Genomic DNA, 24,488 nt, shown 5'->3' on the forward strand with positions numbered 1-24,488 from the left:
CTAGATAACATGTGCAAGATAAGGGATTCGAACAACCACTAGGCTATTCGGTAGTTCAAGGGAGTCAATAGAGTCTTGAACTGCCTATACTAAAGTTGTGTTATTTGATGCGTTATCTGATATAATCGCTAACACGCGATCAGTAATATCAAGCTTCTTAAAGATCTCTAGAAGCACTTCACTTAGATTCACACCAGAATGCGCCCTATCAAGTGGTTCGAAACCAAGTAGGAGCTCACGGTAATTCCAGTCTCGGTCGACAAAGTACCCTATGATCGCTATAAATGCTTGCTAAAAAGGCGATGTCCAGCAGTCAAGGGCGATTAAGAGCTTCGCATCTTTTAGTAAGGTAGCGAGAATTGTATGCTGCTCCTTATCGACCAATTTCTTTAGCCGGCGTTAAGTAGTGCGAGGATAGAGTAAAGTAGGTTCAGCTAGAGCCTTTTGTGCCATTCGAATTAAGGAAGCAAACTGTTTCCTCTCAAGTATCCGGAAAGGTAGGTTTAGACTAGTAAGACATTCAATCTGCTCTCTTTCCTATTCATCATTCGAGAATTTTGAGATATAAGAAGGCTCTAGTGCCTAATATATAGTAGTGTTAGTTATCTTAAAGGGTATAATCATATAAGACTTACCGATATATGCTGTATAGTCTCTTTAATCGACCGTTGTGTAGACTTGCTTTTACCACCCTTTTGGCATCTACCTAAGGTTATATGCCGCTTTAGTGTGTTAGTGCCGCTTTGCTTCGCGCTTAGATGAGGTAGTGTGGCCCTATAAGTCCGACACATAACCAAAGGTTCGCCTGTAACATAATGTGCTACCTGGTCGAAGTTCTCCTAGACATCCGATATATGTTTTGTATCCTATCGTAGCCTTTGTTGTGTCTTAGTATCGCTACCGCGTACTGTTGTGCGCCACCACTCAATAAACTTTGCTTTAGACGTGTTATTCATCGCGTCGTAGAGGATAAACTGCTTTCTCCGATCGGGGCCGATACGTTTAAGGGAGCAATTAAGAAGGGCCGGTTGAGTGAACTCAGACTCTATCACTAATATAGAAGTCTGTTGGCTGTTAAAGAGACTAGGATCAATATTTAGATCAAGGTTAGGATCAAATATATCGTCGACGTAGGAGAGGTCTGGTTAGGAGCTCGGAGGAAGCGAAGAGGGCCCTGCGGTATAGGCACTAGGTTAGGACATAGTGAATATAATGTAAGGGACAGTGTAAAGACTAAGGGAGAGTGTATGATATTAACTTATATTAGGCAACTTGCGAGTCGCAAGTTGCGACTATATAAAAAGGGGGTTACTAGTAAAAGGGGTGCTTATATAGATCTGATATATCATAAATCAAGTGTTGACCCACTATCCTTTATAAGCTGATTAGCTATAAGGGTCTTTTGTCTATGGGCATGCCCGTGGGCACGCCTACGGGAATATGCCTAAACGCCTATCTCGAGTTACAATCGAAGGATTAAAAACTCCCAGAATAATAACTTAAGTTTTTTAGTGATAGAATAGACGGAATTTAGTGATATAAGCTCGTAGAATAAGAATTATACTAATGCTCTTTCGATCTACCTATAAGAAATATACCTAAACGAGAGATGAAGCAGAATACATGAGTAGTATTTTACTTGTAGAAAATAGCAGGTATGTACCACTGACTTGAATATATATCTTCAAACTGTTATAGCATGATTTGATAAGTTAATAAAAATACCACACAACATGGTGTATTTCGATGAGGAATTTATTCCACGTCGTATCATATATATTATAGTTTTTCATATACTCAGATATTTCAATAAAATTTATGGATGTTATAGATTAAAACCGCGATCTTATATGGAGTTAGCAAAACAGCTGTAAATAATAGTTATTTAATGTGTCAAGTCAGCGAGTTATACGTCCATTTTGGGTGACTTTATGCAATGGTGGGCATAGTGGGCATGCCCGCGATTAGACTTCGCCATAAACCGCAAAACCCATAAACCGCCCCACCCCAAACCGCAATTGGGGCGGGTTTTGGGGTGAGGACTATAAACCGCAATGGTTTATGGTTTTTTACTTTCAAACCGCAATGGTTTATAGGGCCCCAATTGGTTTTTAAAGTGGAGTAGAATTATAGAGCATGTGACCTTTATAATTTATGCAATTTCCCTTGAAATCTTCTATATTTCAGTTACATATCTGAGATTATTTTGATAAAAGAACAAGATTGTATAATTGTATTCTCTCCCTAATGATAATCATATACATCCTCATCGCGTCTCACACGCTTACGAGCTCGTAAATTAGCCCGTAGTTGAGTGCTACTCTCCGAATTAGAAGGTAGTGTAGGTTCAGCTGTGTGATCCACTATATCAACTGTACTATCTAGATCCTCTATATCCTGCCCTTCTTCGTGACTAGTATCTTCCTCTGTATCACTAATTGGATTAACATCAACCATATCAGACGTAATCACCTTCTCTTCCTTAACTTCTTTAATCTCATCCCGTGTAAAGAACTCCTATAACAATGCCGAGTCCTGTTCTTCTTTATCGAACTTCGATGTACATAGATACATCATCAATTCCTGGATTGTGGACGTATGTAGCCTACCACGGCGGTAGTGGCAGATATCCCGAGCGGTATTAAACAATCGTTCAACACTAGCACTAGTAGCAGGGACTAAGAGAACATCCCGAGCGAGAGCTGTAAGAGCGGGGAAGCGAGGTGCATTGGTCCTCTAGAACTCTAAAGGGGCTATATCAATAGTAGCTAGATTAGTTAGTTTAATAGAACAAAGGGCAAAAGCAGAAGTGAGGACATACCACTATCTAAGTACTGTGTAATCTCATCACCCGAAACTGCTAGATGTGGACGGTTAGGCTTTAACATAGAGGCAAGGCGGGACTGTGATCCTATTAACGAAGGCGCTTTGGAAGAATTTAGCTGGAGATTTAGGCGCTCTTTGTATGGAGATAGGTGATCTTCTAGACTTTGTCGGTATATTGCTCGCTAATCATCATCCCAATCGTTAGTTTGAAAGAACTGGAACTTATTGATAGGATCAAGCATTGTACTAATCGCATATAGATGTCCCCGAACGTTATCAGTCTCAGAGTAGTACTGATCGAGCTTCTTCCGGGATGCTTATAAGGCCTGTAATATCTGTCGCTTCTAGCTAGTACGTTTCCTAGTAAGCTGGGAGATTGATTTCTTAAGGTGTTTAAATAGCTTATTATAAATCAGGAAGACATGGTGTGTTGTAGCGTCTCGTGTCTTTGAGAGTTCAACTGTAAAATCGAAGAACGGCTAGGTAAGAAAGAGAAGGTAATCAACCTGACGCCATTCTTCATTACTAAGCGCCATATCAGCTCGCTCATACTTATTATAGAAATACTGGAAGATTAGCCGTAGGCGCTTTGCACGTCGAAGTATTAGGAATGTTGAGTTCCAACGCGTTTTCACATCCTATAAAGGCATAATCTTAATAGTATCGCTTTGTAAGTTGTAGAATGTCTCTCGGCGTTAAGGGCTTGCGTTTATATAAACAGCAAGATTTCGAATCTAATAGTAACGATAGTTAGTAATGTATATAAAGAGAATTGAGGAATATGTATTACCTTCGAAAGTGTATAAGCAATATCAAGCTTCCCCGAATTAGCACGCGTGGACTATGATCGCTGCTTATTCTATCGCGTCTCTGTTGATTCATTAAGCGGGTAAGCCTTAATATAACCAAGTAGCTCATTCAGACTAAGCTGGATCACATGTGCAAGGCATGGAACCCGAATAAGAGTAACGTCTTTAGACATAGACTCTTATAAGGCATTAACCATTGTTTGATTATTTGATATATTATCTATCGTAATTGCAAAGACTTGGTCCTTAATCTTATACTATTTTAAGATATTAAGGAGGACGACACTTAGATTCACACTAGTATGCGATCTATAAAGTGGTTCAAACCTAAGAAGAACCTCACGGTATCTCCAGTCTGCATCAATGAAGTAGCCGGTGATAGCTATAAAGGCCTAGGTAAAGGGTGAGGTCCAGCAATCAAGGGCAATAGATATCCTTGTGCCTTAAGGAAGTGTTCGTAAGATTCCTTCTTGTTGGTCTTGTATAGAGGCCTTAAGCCGGCGCCGTATCGTCTTTGCTGAGGGGATAGATAGTGTAAGAGGGGCGGATTGGGCTTACTGGATCAATTTATGAAATGCGGGATGTTCAACTAGCTAAAAGGGAAGCCGTGCATCCGCAATAAAGGTAAGAAGGCCCTGCTCCTAGCCTTCCTAAGAGAATTCTTCGACGTCCGGCACATTCTACTTATAGTAATTAGAGCCTAAGTAATTATAATTATGTAGAATATCTACGTACCTTTTACAAAAACCGAGTAATATCCGATTTCTGACCCTGCGAGGCCTTAACACAAGCTGCAGTTTTAAGGTGTGTTTTTATAGTCGAGGTTCCTTAACGCGATTTTCTTCCCTCCTTAGTCTCTCGGACAAAGTTTGGATGCTTAAGAATCTGTCTACAGCGCTTACACATAACTTTTAGTGCTCCGTCCGAGCTATTTGCTACTTAGTAGAAATCATTCCAAGTAGTAGATTGATGTGCTGTATTCTAGGGTATATTGAGCTTTTTCCCAAAGCCAGTTTCAAGCCACCAGCTTACCTATTCGTTATAAACCATCTCGTCGTAAAGAAGATAGTTTTTCACGCGATTAGGGCTAACACGAGTTAAGCACGAGGGGATTAACGAAGGAATAGCCGGTCGGAGAAAATCCTCGGTTAGTAGAGTCTCCTAGCTCTCTGAGAAATCTGGGGTAAAATAATTATATAGAACAAGATTATCTAAATCACTATCGTAGATAGACGAAGAGAAGGTTGACTGCTGAGTTTGAGACATAATAAGTTATAAAAGGTAAAATGTAAGGGGAAAGTAATAGAAGGGAGGGAATAATACCTATAGAAATGCTTTAGATCCTTACAAACGCGACCGATAAACAGGAGAAAGAGGAATTAGTTGATACATCGCGTTTCTAACCTACATGTCGCTACTAATTGGTTAACTAAGTGGGTCAAGCTCTACTATAAACCGCAATAAACCACTATAAACCGCATATAAACCGCAATAACCCATCGACAAACCGCAAAAAACCACTATAACCCGCATCCAAACCACTATAAACCACAGATAACCCATCATAACCCACTAACTCCTCTTAACACTTCGCAGCCATATATGATCATCAAAACAGCAGCTTTGAACTTAGATATAGCCTCACCTTTAGTACCTTTCTAGTTATAAATAATACCTGATTTTAGACTATAGAATTCCCTATCGAAAGATACTAATTAAGGCATAATAACAAGGGAATTCATAAACTGTAGAACCCCAGCTTTTACTTCGAGGAAAATCACTTAGCTTACACTACATCAAATATATATCTCTAGGGCAAAACATGTAAAAAATTACAACACTTAATTCAACACATTATTTTTGCTCAAAACTAATAGCAAAAAAGGCCAAATAATACAACCATAACTAAATTTTAATAATACCTATAAATCAATCTAAAATTCGAATGTTTTGTAGCCCATTCAAGGTGATATTTGGAAGAGTACCTGATACAAGGTTAAAAAACAGTAATTTATGGTGATAAATAAGCAAGATTATGTATGCCAAGACCTCGATTTTATGCAAAAATGGGTTGTAAATGGGTTTTTTGGGGCCCCAACAGAGCCCATCAAAAACCGCAGTGCGGTTGCGGTTTGGCCGATTCCAAACCGCACCCAATGCGGTTTGGGGGGTTGGGGCGAAGGTTTGGCCCCAATTGCGGTTTATGGCGAAGTCTACCCGCGATGGGCATGCCCGTGGGCGGTGGGCGTTGTGGACGGGCACTCGAAAATCCAAATAGCCCACCGCCCACCGTGGACGGGCGATGGGCACCTCCTAGGTGCCCATGGACGGGCGATGTCGCAGTCTAAGTCTAATAGTCAAGCGCAATCGATATTCTTGCACTAGATGGAAGCCGTTATAGTGTCTCCTGTTAATGTTCTATAACAAAATCCCGAAGGCGCTCGCGAATCACCTTTCTTGATAGAACACTTGGTGGTGTAGGTGCTAGCCGTGCGTAGGAAAGGAGGTCATAGAATTCTTGATGTTCGACGAATAGGAAGGGTAAATACGATATAGTTGTTACGAGCCAAGTCTTGATGAAAAAGAGTGCATTCAACTAGAATACTAAATATGGGGAAAGAAAGAAAGAAGAAGAAAGAAACAACACGCTAAAACAATTAAGGTAGTGATGCCTGAGGCCTAAGGCCTCTAATCAAACAATGTAAAACACGAACTACGAAAGGCGGTGGAACACGGTAGAATCGGTTCAGGATCATTAATCCTGAATTCTTCGTGACAACCCCCTTACGAAATTGCATTCAGTCCCTAAATGCTTGCTGGTCTATGGAAACAGGCATATTATCGTCGGGATGATCATTAACCACTTACTTATTTGCTAATACAGTTTCCTATTCATACAGACGCTTTAGTGGTCCAGGTTTCGAAGGGTAGCGATTATAGAATTCTCTCAGTTTCACAGGTGCATGCTTAAAATTCCCGGCGGGATACCATTATAGATCGACATCATGACCGAGCTAATCGACCCGGTATCGTAGCTTTCTGTAATATAGTTTAGAGTCCATGATCTTATTAACTTCCCATTCGTCAGTTTCACCGACACGCAGTGGTGGTGGTAGATCGGTATATTGACCACGTAAAGGCTCCGTTATAGCTGCTCTTCGCAGTTTGCTAGTATGAAACACGGGGTGTACTTTGATAGATGGGGGCAATTCCAATTTGAATAAGTGGCCCACTTTTTCCACAATCTTGTATAGTCTACTGGCTATATGAGAAAGCTTCCTACTCGGTCTGTCTTACAACCAATCCTTTGTTATCACGAAAACATAGTCATTTATATCGAAATCCACTTCTCGGCGGTGCTTATTTGCCTGCTAGATCTGCATTTGTTAAGACTTTATAGCTTGTTGTTTTGCTTCTTACCAAATATCGTGTAATCGAGTGAGCATATTCGATGCCTCGCGCTCGTTGGTTGTTAGTGTCGCTTAATCTCTCTAATCGAAAGACATAATAGGTTCGTAGCCACGTTTAATGAAAAAAGGTGATTTCTTCGTTATATCCTACGGTAAGATTGATACTACGAAATCCACTATTGGTAGACACTCTAACCAATCATCCTAGTTATGTTTAATGTAGGGACGTAGTCTTTGTGCCATATATTGATTAGCAATTTCACTCTATCTATCAGTTTGCGGGTAGTAAGCTGTTGATAGCTTCCTTTGAATACCAAGAATTCGACAGAACTCGGTCCAAAATTCTGAAACGAACTGACCACCTCGGTCTGAAACAATTAAGGACGGAATGCCGGAGATACGGATCACATTGTTAATGAATAAACGTGCCATCTTCTTTGCATTAGTGTCTTTGTGGTATAGGATAGATATCGGTCTTTTTATAAGGCGGTCCACAATAACGAATACTATATCAAATCCATGTCGGTCCTTTAGGAATGATCGGAAATCCATTGTAAGATGCTCCTATGGTCTTTCTAGGATTTCTAAGGGGTGAAGAAGTCCAGGGGTTCGATCTCTCTAGGATTTTGTCCGTTTGCATACTAGATAGTTATCGACATACCTCTTCACATCGGTTACCTAGCTAGACCAGTGGTATCTTGCTGAGACTAACTTCTTTAGCTTCTTAATACCGGGGTGAGCAACCAATAGTTGTCGATATAGCTCGTCTAATAAGCGAGCTCGGAGGTCGTCCTAATCGGGCACTTCCAAATTGCTATTATAAAGCAGAAGTTCATTACTAATAGTCTATACCGTACTACCCTTTCGGGCCATTTCCCGATATTCTTCTAGTTCCGAGCTAGTCTTATTAGCATGTTTGACACGATCCACAATTGAATCCGTAACTTGTAATAGGGCGACCTGTGTTAATATCGATAGGGATTCGAAATGACTTTCCGGGAGTAATACGAACTGTCGACCAGTATCTTGACAAGGTGTATCCTTCCGGGAAAGGACATCTGCGACCACGTTTTTCTTACCCGGTCGGTATCTAATCACAAACCTGAATTGGGAAAGTAGCTCACTCTATCGGACTTGTCGTTAATTCATTTGTCGAGAAGTCATAAAGTATTCTAGTGACTAGTGATCCGTTAAAATTTCAAAACGCTCGGGTCGGGATAATCCTTTAAGTTCAGGTCTCTATTCCTATAAGGCACGGATAATTGCCAGCAATTCTTTATCTCTGATTTCATAGTTCAGCTCTACTACTTATATCGTTTTCGAGAAGAAAGCCACTAGATACTAGAAGTCATCGTCTTTGTAGTACTATATAAGCACTACACCGACCACGTTATCCGAGGCGTCAGTTTTAACCCGGGTAAGTCGCGCCGGGTCATAGTGTCGTAACACTAGAGCTGTAAGGAGTCGATGTTTTAACTGCTAAAAGGCTGTTTCACATTGCTTAGTCTATAGAAAGGGGACATTATGCCGAGTCAGGTAGTGAAGGGGCTTAGCAAGCCTGCTATACCCTTAAATGAATCGTCTGTAGAAGTTACAGAATCCTAAAAATGACTAAATGCCTTTTACCGTAGTTAGGACTTTCTATTCTTAAACCACTCTAATCTTCTCTAGGTCTACTAAGATGCCGTCGGTGCTTATAATAAACCCGAGAAACTTGGTTTGCTGGACCGAGAATTCACACTTCTTTAATGCCACCTGTAGCCCTGCTTCCTGGAGTCGTTTCAGGACTTCTCGGATATAACGATAATGCTCTTTAATTGTGTTGCTATAGATAAGAATATCATCCACAAATGCTACCGCATATTCGTCTATACATTCGCGTAGAATGTTATTCATAAACCTTTAGAACGTTACAGGTCCGTTAGTCAATCTAAAGGGGACCACTCTATATTTAAAGGATCCATATCGAGTTCGGAAAGTGGTAAGATCCTCGGCTTTAGGTGTTAGGCGAATCCGGTGGAAGCCTTACTAGATGTCTAGTTTAGTGAAGAATTTCGCCTTACTTATCCGTTATAACACCTCGTCGATTAATAGGAGCGGGTAACAGTCTTTCTTTGTGAGTGAGTTCAATTTCCGGTAGTCTATACAGAAGCGTAGTCCACTACCGGGTTTCTTAACTATTAAGATTAGTGATATAAATAGTGCTGAACTTAGCATAATAAATCCTTTATCGAGATTTGCTATAATGTATTTCTTTGCTTCTTGTAATTCGTTAAGTGAAAGCTTATATAATGGACAGTACCCTGGCTATGCCTCCGCTTTAAGTATGATATCATGATCAACACCCTTTCGGTGCGGAGGTAGTTTATCTGACTTTCTTTTTAAGAAAACTTCTGCTAGGTCCTGATACTCTGTCGGTAGTGTCGCTTAGATCTTATCTATCTCTAGATCTGATGATGCTAATGATGATTTGATATCGAGGATATGATCGATTTCGGTAAGCGAAGTGGAAAATACTTTAGTACGTTTATCAGAAAGTGATCTTGCCTATAGTCTCTAATATACTATAGGACCGATGATACTAATATTTAGTGGATAGTTGAACTTAGATATATTCAGTAGTAATGGGTCGTCATTCCTCAGATTTCTCTGCATTTTCTCGAGGTTTGCTCTCTACTATTAGTGATCTTGATGCTTCCGTGGTGAAAGGTCAATGCTTTGTTTAAGTAGCTTGTCTCGTCGGTCTGTATCTGCTTGATGCGTACTAGCGGTGCTTGTTGGAATAGGCTTCTTAAGTATCGTGATCGGAGTGGGAAGGGAAACCTGGTTACATACTTCTTTAAACAAGGTTGGTTTATGTGGCCAGATCATTCGACGACGGCGACAGTCGAGTAAAACGTTATATTACGCTAGCTATATTCGTCTAAGTATCAAGTCGTGTTTTCTAAGATCTGCTACTAGCATTAGTACCTGCTAGTAGACATGCCCTTCGATGCATATTGAAAGAATAACTGTATGAGTGATAGGCCTAGCTAGCTTGCTATCAAATCCATTTACTAGGCACTGCCTTTCTAACCTCTGAACTCGTAGACCTTACTGTTGGCATAGCAAAGCTACTAAAGCCGTGTCGATGAAAATTGAACCATCTGCTCCGGTATCATATAGTGCTGAAATAGAAAAGGAACGTCTATTGATCATGAGCTCTGTGTTAAATACTAAACTATTATATGGACTTCTAAGTAACTTCTATAAATTCAACGAATAAAGTGACACCTTCTTTCCGCCTAGGAGGGAGACTTCGCCTAGGCAGGTGCTTTTCCCGAATCCTGATTTTCAAATTCTTCCAGTTCGATACGAGGAGAGGGGTTACGAGTAGGAACTTAAGTAATTACTATAGTGGTTACTAGACCTGTCTTTTTAGGACAATCACGGGTTATATGGCCTTGCTCCTTACAGTTAAAACAACGTCCTTCTCTTATTAGTGTTTGTCTTTCAGTAAATGGTAACGGGGTGAATCCTGAGTTTTCTTTCTTGATTCGAGTCGTGGAGGTTAAACCTGTCGACGAGGAAGTGAGATTGTTTCCGGAACTAGAAATTCGTGCTCGGTTACCAGATCGTGATTCTTACTAAACGTTAATGTCGTGGGACAGACTGATACAGATCTGGACAAATTTATCGAAAGATACTATGTTCTGATTCTTCTAGAGCATCACCTAGGTTTGTAGTAAGTATGGAAGCATAAGATAAAGATCTTACTTACGGTTTTCGATTGGAATACATACTTCTTCGGCAAGCTATATAAAGATAGCCAGAAAATCGGTAAAGTTCTCCTTTGGTTTTATTTTCAATTTGTGGAACTGAGTGTATGCCTCGGCCTTCCTATTTAGGTTGGCAAACACTGTTTTTAGGTGTATGAGAATATCTTCTGTATCGGTGTAGTGAGTGGCCGATTCAGGATCTATTCTTAGTGCGATATGTAGCTGTGCCTTTCCTTCGCAACGACTTTAGACATATATTATTCGGTGGATCGGATCGGGGTAATGATCTGCATTAGCAAGCAGCTTCTGTCGGATCACTGTTTGCCAGGTTTCGAAGCGAACTTCCTTACTATCACTTAGCATAGGAGCATCAGGCATCTTGGTCGTTTTCTGAACACGAGGGGTTATAGCTACAGCCTCCACAATCGATACGCTACGCTAATGGTTTCCTGATTGTAGCAGCTGGTATACCATCTCATTTCTAGCATCCACTACCGTCCTTTCTTTTTCCTTTACGATCATCAGGTGAGCAATCGCTTCCTCACGTTCTTCATTAGCTCGCTCTCGGAGTATGACGCTTTCTTCAAGTTCTTTGCTAACAGCATTCTCTCTAGCTTCTAGCTCGTTGAATTTGGCTTTAAGCTCTTTGTACTTCTTAACCATTGTTTCGAAGCGCTGTCGTGCATCCTGCCGAGCGAGAGTGTCGCGTACCGCTAGTGAGTTTAGATGCGAATAAACTAGACTAGCACCGGTGCTTTAGCTTCGTCCTCGTATTAGTGACGAAAGGTCGGAGGGAGGGAGTTCAATCGAAGTCGGATCATATGTGGTCGTTTCTTCTTAATCATCGCTATTAGCGAGTCTCGTTTGCTAGCTCCGAGTCATACGGGGAGTCTTCTTCTTCGAATCAGCTATTCTTACTGCTGATTGGTCGGTTCTATCGATCTTTCGGTTCGGTTCGGAGGTCTTGGCTCTACGATGCTAAGGAACGTGAAGTGGGGCTAAGTAGGGCTAAAACCAATCACAATAATGGTTTGTACAGTCGTGCTGCTCAGTAAAGTGTTTTGGTGATGTTTAGTATTATGTTACGAGCTAAGTCTTGATAAAAAAGAGTGCATTCAACTAGAATACTAAACATAGGGAAAGAAAGAAAGAAGAAGAAAGAAACAACACGCTGAAACAATTAAGGTAGTGATGCCTGAGGCCTAAGGCCTCCAATCAAACAATGTAGAACACGAACTACGAAAGGCGGTGGAACACGGCAGAATCGGTTCAGGATCATTGATCCTGAATTCTTCGTGACAATAGTAATTAGGTTTAGGATCTTCTGCTCCTATATTTTCTAGGTAAAGATAGGCGCTAGTCTTCTCTCGGCCTAAATAGTGAAAATAGTATTAGTATTAATATTGAATATAGGCTGGTTCAAATATACCGCGTCACTAAGTAGTTGCTGGATATTACCCTTCTTCGGTATTCGCTGTCGGCACCTTAGCCTATCGAGATGTTTCTGTATCGATGAGGTTCTAGTATGGTTAGTAGTTAGATGCTTAAGAATTATACGGCACCGTTTACATATAACGCCTGGCTTCCTATCTTTGGCATTTGTAACTTATTAAAGCCCTTTCTAGCACTCTATACGACGGTTCACATCCTAGTTGATCCGCTTCTTCTTACTAAAGTCGGTTTTAAGCCACTACTAAATAAATTCTACGGTTATTGTAGTTGTGAAGACGACGTACTCGTTGATACGGTCTGGTTTGATTCGCGTAAGAGTGTCTAGGGCCTAAGGTGCCACGCGCGATCGATAGGTTGTAGTCTTCCGCAAAGCCCAACTTTGGGCCCAAATACCGGGCCCAAAGCCCAGCCCACGGTGGGCCGGGGGTCGAACATTTGGGCCCAAGCCCAACCCCCGGCCCACCGTGGGTTGGGCGTGGGCCCCCACGAAAGCCCACCAATACATAAAATATCGGTCTTAGCATTCATAAAGCTGCTGAATCATCAAGGTAAATAACTATTTTTTACATGTGTTCCGGTTTGTATACTGAATATTTGGATATTACAGCTGATTCTACCTTAAAATTTATAAAATGAAAGCAAATGTATAATAAGATTAAGCTATACTCTATATATTACCAGTAAAAATCACAGTTTTATAATGTTTTGGTGGTTTTATATAGTTTTTAGTTCTTGTTGATCTTAAAGTGCTAGAAATATATATTTCTCCCAGTGGGGAATTTGTAAATTTCCCTATGTAAGTAAAAATTCAGGTTAAAATCTCTTATAGCTGTTTAATCTAGTTATATTTTATAACAAATTAAATGTTTATTTCTCTATACTTTGATTATCCTTTTAGATACCTACTAACTTATATATTGTATGAATGGTAGAGGTTTGAAGTTCTCCATGTCCCGACCGGGTGAAAATTTTTGAGAGGAGATTTTGGTTAATAGGCTGGGAATGGGCTATTAATGGGCTTTTGGTGGGCTTTATGGGTTTTTGATGGGCTCTTAGTGGGCTTTATGGGCTATTTATAGGTTTTATGGGCTTTCGGTGGGCTTTCGGTGGGCTTTATGGGCTTTTGATAGGCTTTTGATAGGCTTATGCTACTTAATTTATGATCTATCTAATTACTAACTAGCGAGTACTTTTGTTTAGTTGATATATGGATTTTTTTGTTTGCCTTATATACTATTATAATAAATCTATCACTTTGTAATATATATCCCTTTCCCTTCTCTTTATCCCTTTACTATTGATTTTTTTACTGATATTACAATGTCCTAAAGTCAACAGTCCGACTTTACATCATCTTTATATGGTGGAGACTTTGATAATTTAGTTTATCTTACTACCTCTCAGTGTCCTACTACCCCATCTGGTAGTCAGCCTACGCTTGAGATCCCCGAAAGCTCTTTTCTTCGACCAGCAGTTCCTCTAGTCCCTCCTTTAATCTTTAAACGCACTAGACCCGATCGGCGAAAGTTATACCTACTATATAACCCTATAAGTCATAACGACTAGGTAGAATAGTGGTTATAAACCGATTATGGATCTAAGAGCAAGATCGGATAGGACTTAAATCACCTCTCTTCTATATAGAAACACTATATTCAGGTTGCCCATAGTATTGATGGTACTGCAAAAGTTATGTGTAAGCATTGCTTAACAATTCTTGAGCACCCTTATACTATCAAAAAAGATATTCATAGGAAGGAGGGGCGTTATGGTACAACTACTATAATAAGACACCTTAAGACCTCTACTTATCAAAAGGCATCAGGTCTTAATAAACAGAAGGGAGAGATATCAAAATTTCTTTAACAAATGGTATGTAAAGTCCTATTTTATTATTATATTATTAATTTTTCTATATTAAGGACACTTCACCTAACGAAATATTCACACAAGAAGATTGGGAGAATGATATTCTCTAGTTTATTACCCTTAACCGACTCCCATTCCATCTCGTCGAGCACCATACTTTTCGAAAATTGATATCCAGAGCCCGAGCTAGCCCAAGCGAGCCAAAGATACCCTCTACCGATACTTTTCGTCGACAATTAAGGAGCCAGGTCAGGGAACGACAACAATCTATCCTTAAAATGCTTCCAGAAAATTCAAAAATATCAATTGCACTAGATTGTTAGACATCTCTATTTGGACAGGCATTTATAGCTATTACTAGCTATTTCATTGATATGGATTAGGTGTACCGAGAGGTGCTTCTTGATTTCAAACCTCTTTATGGCGCTTATACTAGCGCTAATATAAGTACCATACTATTACAGACCCTTGTTGATCATGATATCCAAGATCGAATTTTTGGATTAACAGCAGACAATACATTAAACAACAGAACACTAGTTGATTCTCTACAGCAGGCTTTGCCTCCTAATGTTAATATCATCCGGACCCCTTGTCTTGCACATGTGATCCAATTAAGCTTGAAACAGCTTCTTGATTGTCTTAAAGCTGCTCCACTTAATGACACCACTAAGACTAAGTGGACTAAGAGTTAATCTATATTAGCTAAGGCGAATGCATAAACCAAGAATCGGGGAATCTCCCATACCTTAAACAAGGTCCGATATCTTGCAGTCTTTATCCGGGCAAGTCCACAGCGCCGGGATACATTTTTAAAGCTCCAAAAACATAAGCTAGGACTTATGGCAATTCAGGACGTGCGAACTCGGTAGAATTCAACATATCTAATGCTTCGCCGGGCAAAAAGACTTCGTGACTATTTTGGGCCCTTTTGTGTAGATTATAGTTATAATGATATGGCATTAAACAATAAAGAATGGCGTCAAATCGACTATCTTCTTTGCATCACTAAGCCATTCTTTGATTATACACTTGCTCTTTCAAAGACTCGAGATATAACTGCACATCTTGTGTTCCGGATCTATAATACACTTTTTGAGCATTTGGAGAAGTCTATATCCCAGCTAAAGCGGAAGCGTGTTATGTGGAAACAGCAAATGCTCTCGTCCCTTAAAACAGGCCGACAAAAGCTTGATGAATATTACTCGCAGACGGATGAAGTTCGGGGGCATATCTATACAATTGCTACTATGTTAGCTCCTGATAGCAGATTCCAATTCTTTCTATCAGACGATTAGGATAAAGAATGGCGTGATAAATATCGTATCTCATTCCGAGATGCATTAGTTCCTTACCAACAGCATCTTGCTAGTTCTCAACACCCTAAGGACTCCTCTATAGGAGTAAGGCAAAATTCATTTCTTCAAAACTTGCTTAGTGGCCAAAAGTCTAAAGCAAAGCCAGTTCGAGATGAAATCACTCAATATCTTAACAGTGGTATGTATGAACTTCATTTAGTATAATGTTATTGATACTAATTATTTTAGATGTTACTGATTCTGAGCCTCTTTCCTTCTAGAGAGAGCACCAAGCCCGTTTCCCAGCAATCACTTTACTTGCACGAGATATTCTCTCAATTCTAGCTACAGGTGCTGGTGTGGAGAGACTATTTAACACTGCTCGTGATATCTGTCATTATCGCCGTGGTCGTATGAAGTCCGAAACAATCCAAGAGCTTATGATGTATCTTTGTACATCCAAATTCGAGCTTGAGATTCAAGAGGCAAAGGAGCTTGAAAAGTTCTTCTCTTTAGATGAGATTGAAGCATTAAGGGAGGAGAAGGATGAGAGATCTGAGGATGTTGAATCGGATAGTATTAGCGATACTGAAGAGCAAGCTATAGCAGATTCTGAGGATCTTATCGATGTGATTACTGATGATGATGTTGATGACGATGTTGATGACGATGTTGATGATGATGTTGATGATGATGTTGATGATGATGTTGATGGTAATCATGTCTCTGCTAATACTCATGCTGTTGAGCTACCACTACCAGAGCTTGGTCCGCGGATACGTACTTCTGGGAGGAAGAGAAAGATCACTTTAGATGATGAATTTGAGACCTACTAGCAGATAGTGATATATAATAAATCAGAATGTTTTATATTTGGTTAATTACTGTTTTAATTTACGTGAAAACTAAAATTGTAAATGAATTACCCAAGATTCGAGGCAAAAGATGCATAAATTATGAACTACAGGAAAATCAGTATGTTTGCACTGTTTGTTAATTGATGGGCCCCCGTTGGGGGCCCACGATGGGCCGTGGGCCCAAAAAAAAAAGCCCAAAGCCCATCGTGGGCTCAAGAATCGGGCCCAAGCCCAACCCATTCGTGGGTTGGGTTGGGTTGGGCTTTGGGCTTTGTGGGCTTTGCGGAAGCCTAATAGGTTGGAAGGTCTGGAAGGTCTGGAACTGATCTAAACTGACTTTCGGATAGTTGACTCTAGCGTTCGCGTTAGGAAAGGGAATCGTTAGGAATAAGGTATTGTAGCGCGTCTAATTGCACCCCGTCGAAGCTAGATAATACGTAGACGTCGGAGAGCTAAGATATGATAGATTTAGTAACTAGAAGACAGTACTATGACTAAGGAGGAAGATAATAAGGAACTTACTGTTTAATTTGTAGAAAAAGATACGCGATATTCTTAGGGCATCCGTTAGTCCCTGTTCTATATGCTAGAATTGATCTATCATCTTTTGTATCCACATAACAAGATCTGATTAGCTAACGTAGTGGATAACTTAATAAATGAACCTTAACGATAGACCTGGCTAGGAACCGCGGGTGAACCTCACGAACCTCAAGGAGGTTCACCCACCCGGAGGTTAAGGTTCCATGACCTAGAACCTCCGGGCGGTTCTATCTTGGACCGAACCTCATGGAGGTTACCCGCGGGTGAACCTAAGGTTCAACAAGCATAACAAATAGGTAAAAAACGTGACTTAGGGTCAACTACATAAATTATGTAGAAATAGGCTATATTCTCTCGTAATTATAAAACAGAAGTTCATTAATGTATGCCCTTACAGGAGGATTTAGTGCATATCATAGATTCAGCTTCGAATTAGGGTTTCAACTTTCAATTATCAATGGTTTATATTATATCTATAGTGCAGTGTCTGGTTATAGTTCTGAAGAGTCAAGATTCAAGTAATCAAGCTATATACCCATCCAGTAGTCTCGACTTCTTCCGTATTCTACCGGATGCACGATGCTGCGTATCAGGGAAGTCAGGTAAGGGTGATGCCCTGTTCTTATCTGGTTCCGCAAATTCATCGGCATCAGAGTCTTCCTCATCGTCAGAATTAACTGCAGGCCGCTTTCCAGCGGCGACTGCTGAGAGTAGCGGTGCGTCTGGAGTTGCTTGCGTAATTGATATAGTAGCCGGTGTATCAAGACGTATCTCAATATCCTCCTCATCATCACTAATTGCCTCGAAAGCATGTGTCTGGACATCAAGTGCTTCGGCCGAAGCGGCTATCTCATGGTCCAAAAGATACTCTTGGAGAATCAGCCGCTGCTCCTCCTTGATATCGAATCTTGTTGTACACATGTATAACATAATATCGCGAACAGTCTCTAGGTTTAACGACCCCCGGCGGTAGTGGCATACATCCCGGGCAGAGTTAAAAAGACGCTTAACTCCGGCACCAGTCGCTGGAATTGATATAATATCACGGGCAATACTTGCAAGAATAGGGAATTCCCTCTGATGATCTTTCCAGAAAATCCGAATAGATCCTTTGATAGTATCTAATTAGGTAAGGTTAGTTATATGATTCACAAAGTAGGCTTACTTACTTACCACTCTAGAGATATTTGGTGAGCTCGTCGTACTGCGGAGCAGTTAATCGTTGTGAAGAATCGCCGTTAAGGGCCTTCTCAAGCTCCGATTTAGTTGTGAATAACTAGCTATCAGATTGTATCATCTCTAATGGTATACGTTGGCTATATCTCTCAAAAAAAGACTGAAGACTCTCGCGGTATTCCTTTCTATAGTCCTTTCCTGTCTTAGGATCTGGGTCCTAATCACTTGTTGAAAAGAACTCTATCTTGCTCGACGGCGCTAGGATCGTCCCAATTGCATAGAGATTACCTTCGATACTATCTGTCTCGGCGTAGTATTTCTTTAGTTTCTCTTTCGCAGTATCGAGGGAGGAAAGCATTAACTGTTTCTAGGGAACCTTCTTTCGACGAAGCTGACCTATCGATCTTTTAAGATGATCGAAGAGCTTATTGTAAATCCTAAAGACAAGGTGGATACTCGAGTCTTTAGTACGACAAACTAGCGTAGTGAGCGTGAAAAAGGGCTAAAGAATACAAAGCAGATAGTCAATCTGTCGCCACCCCTCTACACTTAATGTAAAATAGTGTTGATCATAGTCGGAACAGAACTTATTAAATGCGATATAAAGCCTCTTCGCCCGTCGGAGCATTAGAAATGTCGAATTCCACCGTGTACGAACATCCTAGATTAGAAGAAGCCGTAGCGTATTACTAGGCTAGGTATTTAGGAAGGCTTCCTTACGTTAAGGGCTTCCGTTGATATAAACCGCAAGACCTCGGACCTATTAGGAATCAGAATAGTTAGTGTTATTAAATCATAATTTATGATTCATAAATAGAAGCATACCTTGTTTAGAGTATCGGCGATCTTATGTTTCTGCTGGCGCGCACGAAGTAAACGTACACGATCATCAGACCATTCTGTCTCGGCGTTATCATTCTTTAGCGAAGCCTTGATTTTACCAAGCAAATCAACTAGACTTAATTGAATAACATACGTAAGGCAGGGCACTTAGACAATCGTAGATTCCGTCTCTATATGTAGCTTCTTAATTGAATCATTCACTGCTGCGATAAGTGTCTTATTGTTAGACGTATTATCAGTTGTCACCGCGAGCACTCGGTCAGCGATTTGGTGCTTTTGTAGGATCTGGAGAACTACGTCCCCAAGGTTCACGCTAGTATGAGATCTAGAAATTGGCTCAAACCTAAGTAGGACCTCACGATACTCCCATTCCTGGTCTAGGAAGTATCCTATGATAGCCATAAATGCGTGCTTAAATAGGGATGTCTAGCAGTCAAGCGCAATCGACATTTTTGCACTAGATGGGAGCTGTTGTAGTGTCTCTTGTTAATACTCTGTAACGAAACCCCGGAGGCGGTCGCGAATCACCTTTCTTGATGGAACGCTCGGTGATATAGGTGCTAGCCGTGCGTAGGAAATAAGGTTATGGAATTCTTGGTGCTCGACGAAGAGGAAGGGTAAATGTGATATAGTGATTAGGTTTAGAATCTTCTGTTCCTATGTTTATTAGGTAAAGAGAGGCGCTGGTCTTCTCTCGGCCTAAAATATAGTGAATTCATAATTAGTATTAATATTGAATATAGGCTATTTCGAACATACCGCGTCGCTAAGTAGTTGCTGGATATTACCCTTCTTCGTAATTCGCTGTCGATACCTTGGCCCATCAAGATGCTTCTGCATCGATGAGTTTCTAGTATGATTTGTAGCTGGATACGTAAGAACTGTACGGCACCGATTGCATATAACGCCAGGCTTTCTATCTTTAGTATGTGCAACTTATTGAAACCTAGTCTAGCAGTCTGCGCGACGGCTAACCTCCTAGTTTAGCCGCTTTTTCTTACCAAAATCGGTTTGAAGCCACCAGTTAACGAATTCCGCGGACATGTCGGTAGTAAAGACGATATACTCGTTAATACTATCTGGCTTGATTCGCGTAAGGGTGTCTAGGGCCCGAGGTCCTGCGCGAGATCGGACTTGGTTGTCTAGAAGGTCTGGAAGGTCTAGAACTGAATCAAACTGGCTTTCGCGTTAGGATAGCGTATCGTCAGGGGTAAGGTATTGTAGCGCGTCTAGAGGTAACCCTTCGAAGCTAGATGATGCGTAGCCGTAGCCGTCGGTAATCTAAGACATAATAACTTTAGTAAACCAGTGTAACTTAGCGAAGATAATAAGGAACTTACTAGTTATTCTATAGAAGTTACGGGGTCTTCTTAGGGCATCTGTTTATCCCTATTCTATAATGCTCAAATTGATATATCAACTTTTATAAGCCCTATCTATATCTGATTCGCTAGTATAGTGGATCACTATAGAAACGAACCTCAATAAACCTCAACTAACCTTAACGAACCTTAATGGACCTCATCGAACCTTAACGAATCTCAACGAACCTTAACGAGAACCTTAATATAGGAAAAATAGAATGTCTAAGTCTAACAATTAGGACATTTGAACCGGATTCACGGTATATCTAGATCAATTAATCTGAATTCTAAAAGACAAAGTGATAGAAGAGGATATAACGGTTTGAATGATATTAAAATAAGGGGAATTGAACTGCATCTTTATAGTTTTCTTGAAGAACAGTAGTTCTACTAATAAAGATACACATACTTTACAATGTCTGCGATATATATATCCACAACTTTATATGCCATTTTATCGATGACCTCTATTGACAACCCACCACGTCGATATCATCGAATATTACCTATAATTTGTAGGTGACCACGCCTCCTATTTACTTTTCAATGAATATATCTTTATAATTCATTATGTTGATAAAGTATTCAGTGGAAAGTCTATTGGTTAACGAAACAGCTGTAAAAAACAGAGATGAATCATCAATTTTATCCAGCCAAAAGAGGAAAGGCGTCAAGAAATTATGTATATGCAGGTTCATGCGGGTCGATAGAGGTTGAACCTCAAAGAACCTCTGGAGGTTAATGGGCGGTTGGAGGTTAGTAAGGTTGGAACCTCACCTCAAGAGGTGAGGTTCGAGGTTCCGGGGTAGGGACCCATGCGGAGGTTCAAAGCCAGGTCTACTTAACGAACCTCAAATAGACCCTCGCTTACCCGTAGCGACCCTTAAGGGGACCCTCACTACCCGTAGCGACCCTTAAGGGGACCCTCACTACCCGTAGCGACCCTTAAGGGGACCCTCACTACCCGTAGCGACCCTCGAAGAGACCCTTAAGTTAAGAAAATGGCCTTGATCAGAACGACCAAGTCTGATAATTGCAATCTTTGAACCGGATTTATGACATACCTAGATCATTTGTACTGAAATCTTGAAGAAAAAGGTGATAGAAGAAGATATAACAGTTTAAATGATATAAAAATAAGGTAATTAAAACTACTCTTTTATAATTTTCCAAAAAATCAGTGGTTCTACAGATGAAGATACACGTAGGTTACACTGTCTGTAATATATATATCTACAACTTTACATGCATTTTTGTTAATAACTGCCACTGACCACGTAGCATTTCGATATCATCGAATATTACTTGTAATTTATAGGTGACCATGCCTACGGTTTACTTTTACATGAATATTTCTTTATAATTGACCATATTGACAGAGTATTTAGTGAATTATCTATAAATTGACGGAACAGCTGTAAAAAACAGAGATTAATCATCAATTTTATCCAACCGAAAGAGGTAAGGCGTCGAAAATTTATGTAAATGCGGGTCGTTGAGGGTCGCCGAGGGTCCGCATAGTGAACCTCAACGACCCTCAGGGTAGGTTGAGGGTCGGAAGGTTGAAACCTCCCCTCTTGAGGGGAGGTTCGAGGGTCCGGGGTAGGGACCCATGCGGAGGGTCGTAGCCAGGTCTACTTCTGGCAAGCTCGCGTTCTCTCGGACCCGTTCATTTACACGTACTATACTGATACCTCGGTGTCTTCTCTCGCCTTTCCCATCCTCGTTTTCGACACGAAGTCATGCTCACTCGGTTGCGTCTCAGGCTGCCGAGTCGTATTCCAGTGAACTATCACCATACTCAAACCACAAATTTCCGAACAAAACAAGATGCTGTTCCTCGTGGTACAACTCCAAGGCCGATGGCCCGAAAACATCAGAGACCCATTGCATCACTTTTTGATTGGTTTTCACACTCTCAAAGCCGACGACCATACATTACCCAACTGTGCCTTACACCGCTGATATTCTGTCTTGGTGACTTTTCAGCACAAATGATAGGAGATGATGATTTCGACTATCATCGCTCGCTGCGGAGTGTCATCATCGGTCTTGTTATCGCGATCCTAGTCACGAATGGTTCCTGTTCTTAGGCCGACGGTTCAATTACAGCTCATCCTCTCTGTCTTTGGGGGCGAAGGTAGCTGCCAACCAAACCTTTTACACTCCGATGTTTAATGTCTATTTTTTCGCGTTCCATGGACTCCTCACCGGGGAGGGGCTTTGGGGTGCAATTGAAAGAGTGAAAAATACAGCATCTATAAGTATTCCCAGAAGCTTTCTGTATTGGCCTTTGGTGACGGCATTCAACTTTTCATATATCAAACCCCAGTCTCGATCGGTTGTGACATCGATATTCTCTATTTTTTGGCAATCATACTTAAGTTGGTTGAATAGTTTTGCTGGAGAGGGAAAAGGAAAGCCCATATGCAATTCTGGGTCACCTGAGGAACGGAAAGGATAGACTTGACCTAGAAGGCTGAGTCCAATTATAGGACCGAACCGTTGAGGAACACTAATTTCTATGTACTTAGCAGTGATCGTGATCTTCAGTACAATTTATTCCCTGTATTACTATTACTAGGCTGCATCTTAAAATCTTAGTTAGGAATACTTGGAGTAGAATAGTCTCATACCACTTCTTTAATTGCCTAACTAATAATACCATAAATTTTAATAGAAACTGCTGGTGTAAATTCAAGCCGGCTGGACCCCGCGTGTTTTGTAATGGTATCTATACTAGTTAGTACGGAGTACGCTCCCCTACATACATGGTGCTACCCCTCGCGAGCTTTTTCTACCCCAGCCATCTGCAACCTCGGACCTCTTTGTTTCCTTTCATTCTTCGGAAATCAGCCATTTTCGCTCAGTTGAGACCCTGCCTTTAGTCCCTAAGGAGTCACTATGTCAGACGAAGAGCAGCATGAAGCCTCAACGAGGAACGCCGCTCGACCTGACAATGCGGAACCCAAAGACGAGAACGCCGCAAAGGAGGTCCGACTGCTCAATCACTTCACATGGGCTAACTTCACCTGCACTCAGTCTACCGGCGGCGTGGCCATTCTCCTGTCCGAAACCCCCCATCAATTTCGCGGGCTGCAGACCGCCGGTGTCGTAGTCTTCATCCTCAACCTAGTTCTGTTCGTCCTCTTCACCACAGTCATGATCTGTCGGTTCGTACAGAGACCTTCCAACTTCCGCAAATCCGTCACAAACCCCCCGGAAGCCTACTTCACAGGCTCTCTATGGCTCTCGATGGCGACCATCATCATATGCATGCAGCGTTTCGCTGTTCCTCACGCCGGTCCTTGGGTCATCGTCGCCGTCCGTGTTCTCTTCTGGACCTATGCTGCTATCACCCTGGTGTATAACATCGTCGTCTTCGTCGTCATGTTTGTCGTTTGCCCCCTCGAGCCTGGCACCATGAGCCCACCAATGTTTCTGATGATTTTTAATGCCATGCTGACTGGCACTGTCGCGTCGTCTATTGCAGCATATCAGCCTCTCTCACAACGAATGGCCATCATCGTTGCCGGCATTGCTTTTCAGGGTCTTGGGTGGATGCTGTGCATTTTGTTTCTTCAGCTCTTCGTGGGCAACATGCTTATCAATGGTTTAGGCCCGGCAAACCAGAGACCCGGACTCTTCATATCCGTAGGTTCATCAGGATACACCATTGTGGCTCTCCTTGGGTGCGCCAAGGCGATCCCCGACGAATACGGATACTTTGCGAAGCACCCTACTGCTTCAGAAACCCTGAACGTCGTGGCATTGTGGATAGGTATATTCCTTTGGCTCTTCACATTCTGGCTTTTCGCGATTGCGCTGGTCGCTCAGTTGCTCATTATGATTCCCAAATGCGGCAATAATATGCCGCAGCCACAGATGAGTTTCACACTTCCTTGGTGGGCCATTATCTTTCCCAATGTTGGCTTCACAATTGCCACGATTCGCATTGGCGAGGAGCTGGAATCCAGTGCCATAGCTTGGGTGGCAACAGTCATGACTATGCTAGTCTTTGCGGCATGGCTCATGGACTTATTCCTGCATCTAAAGTCTATATTTCAAAGGCGTATCATGTAACAAATGTTGGTAAATAGACAATACATTTCGTGCCAGACTACCTTTAATGCTTAATGCTCCAAATCAGGCCAAATGATGGTATATAATTTGCTATTACGGTGGCGATCAGTGGGCGAATTTTACGCGAGGTCGCACATGAGAGCATCTCCTAATAAATAGCCCGGGCTGGGACAATAGAAACTTGAATACGGACTCATTTC

At 41.3% G+C, this 24,488-nt stretch overlaps 5 protein-coding genes across 5 annotated transcripts; 3 read left to right on the forward strand and 2 right to left on the reverse strand.

Moving 5' to 3' along the window:
• Positions 1-866: 866 nt before the first annotated feature.
• N7529_010644 (uncharacterized protein) lies at positions 867-4,541 on the reverse strand (the record flags this gene model as incomplete). The annotated part of the gene is made up of 6 exons (XM_057246171.1): positions 867-1,141; positions 2,379-2,426; positions 2,822-2,926; positions 4,226-4,315; positions 4,371-4,415; positions 4,469-4,541. 6 exons carry the CDS (start codon positions 4,539-4,541, stop codon positions 867-869), a joined length of 636 nt encoding a protein of 211 aa, XP_057091520.1.
• A 126-nt stretch (positions 4,542-4,667) lies between these two features.
• N7529_010645 (uncharacterized protein) lies at positions 4,668-4,901 on the reverse strand (the record flags this gene model as incomplete). The annotated part of the gene is made up of 2 exons (XM_057246172.1): positions 4,668-4,796; positions 4,839-4,901. The coding sequence occupies 2 exons, from the start codon at positions 4,899-4,901 to the stop codon at positions 4,668-4,670; spliced, it is 192 nt and encodes a 63-aa protein (XP_057091521.1).
• A 9,046-nt stretch (positions 4,902-13,947) lies between these two features.
• Positions 13,948-14,819, forward strand: N7529_010646 (uncharacterized protein; the record flags this gene model as incomplete). The annotated part of the gene is made up of 3 exons (XM_057246173.1): positions 13,948-14,080; positions 14,305-14,372; positions 14,508-14,819. The coding sequence occupies 3 exons, from the start codon at positions 13,948-13,950 to the stop codon at positions 14,817-14,819; spliced, it is 513 nt and encodes a 170-aa protein (XP_057091522.1).
• Positions 14,820-15,594: 775 nt separating this feature from the next.
• Positions 15,595-16,258, forward strand: N7529_010647 (uncharacterized protein; the record flags this gene model as incomplete). Its single annotated transcript, XM_057246174.1, has 2 exons — positions 15,595-15,621; positions 15,704-16,258. 2 exons carry the CDS (start codon positions 15,595-15,597, stop codon positions 16,256-16,258), a joined length of 582 nt encoding a protein of 193 aa, XP_057091523.1.
• A 6,851-nt stretch (positions 16,259-23,109) lies between these two features.
• On the forward strand, positions 23,110-24,288 carry N7529_010648 (tellurite-resistance/dicarboxylate transporter family protein; the record flags this gene model as incomplete). Its single annotated transcript, XM_057246175.1, has 1 exon — positions 23,110-24,288. The coding sequence occupies one exon, from the start codon at positions 23,110-23,112 to the stop codon at positions 24,286-24,288; it is 1,179 nt and encodes a 392-aa protein (XP_057091524.1).
• Positions 24,289-24,488: the final 200 nt, after the last annotated feature.

The sequence above is a fragment of the Penicillium soppii genome (genome assembly GCF_028829465.1).
Source record: "Penicillium soppii strain IBT 18220 chromosome Unknown utg000010l, whole genome shotgun sequence".
NCBI lineage: Eukaryota > Fungi > Ascomycota > Eurotiomycetes > Eurotiales > Aspergillaceae > Penicillium > Penicillium soppii.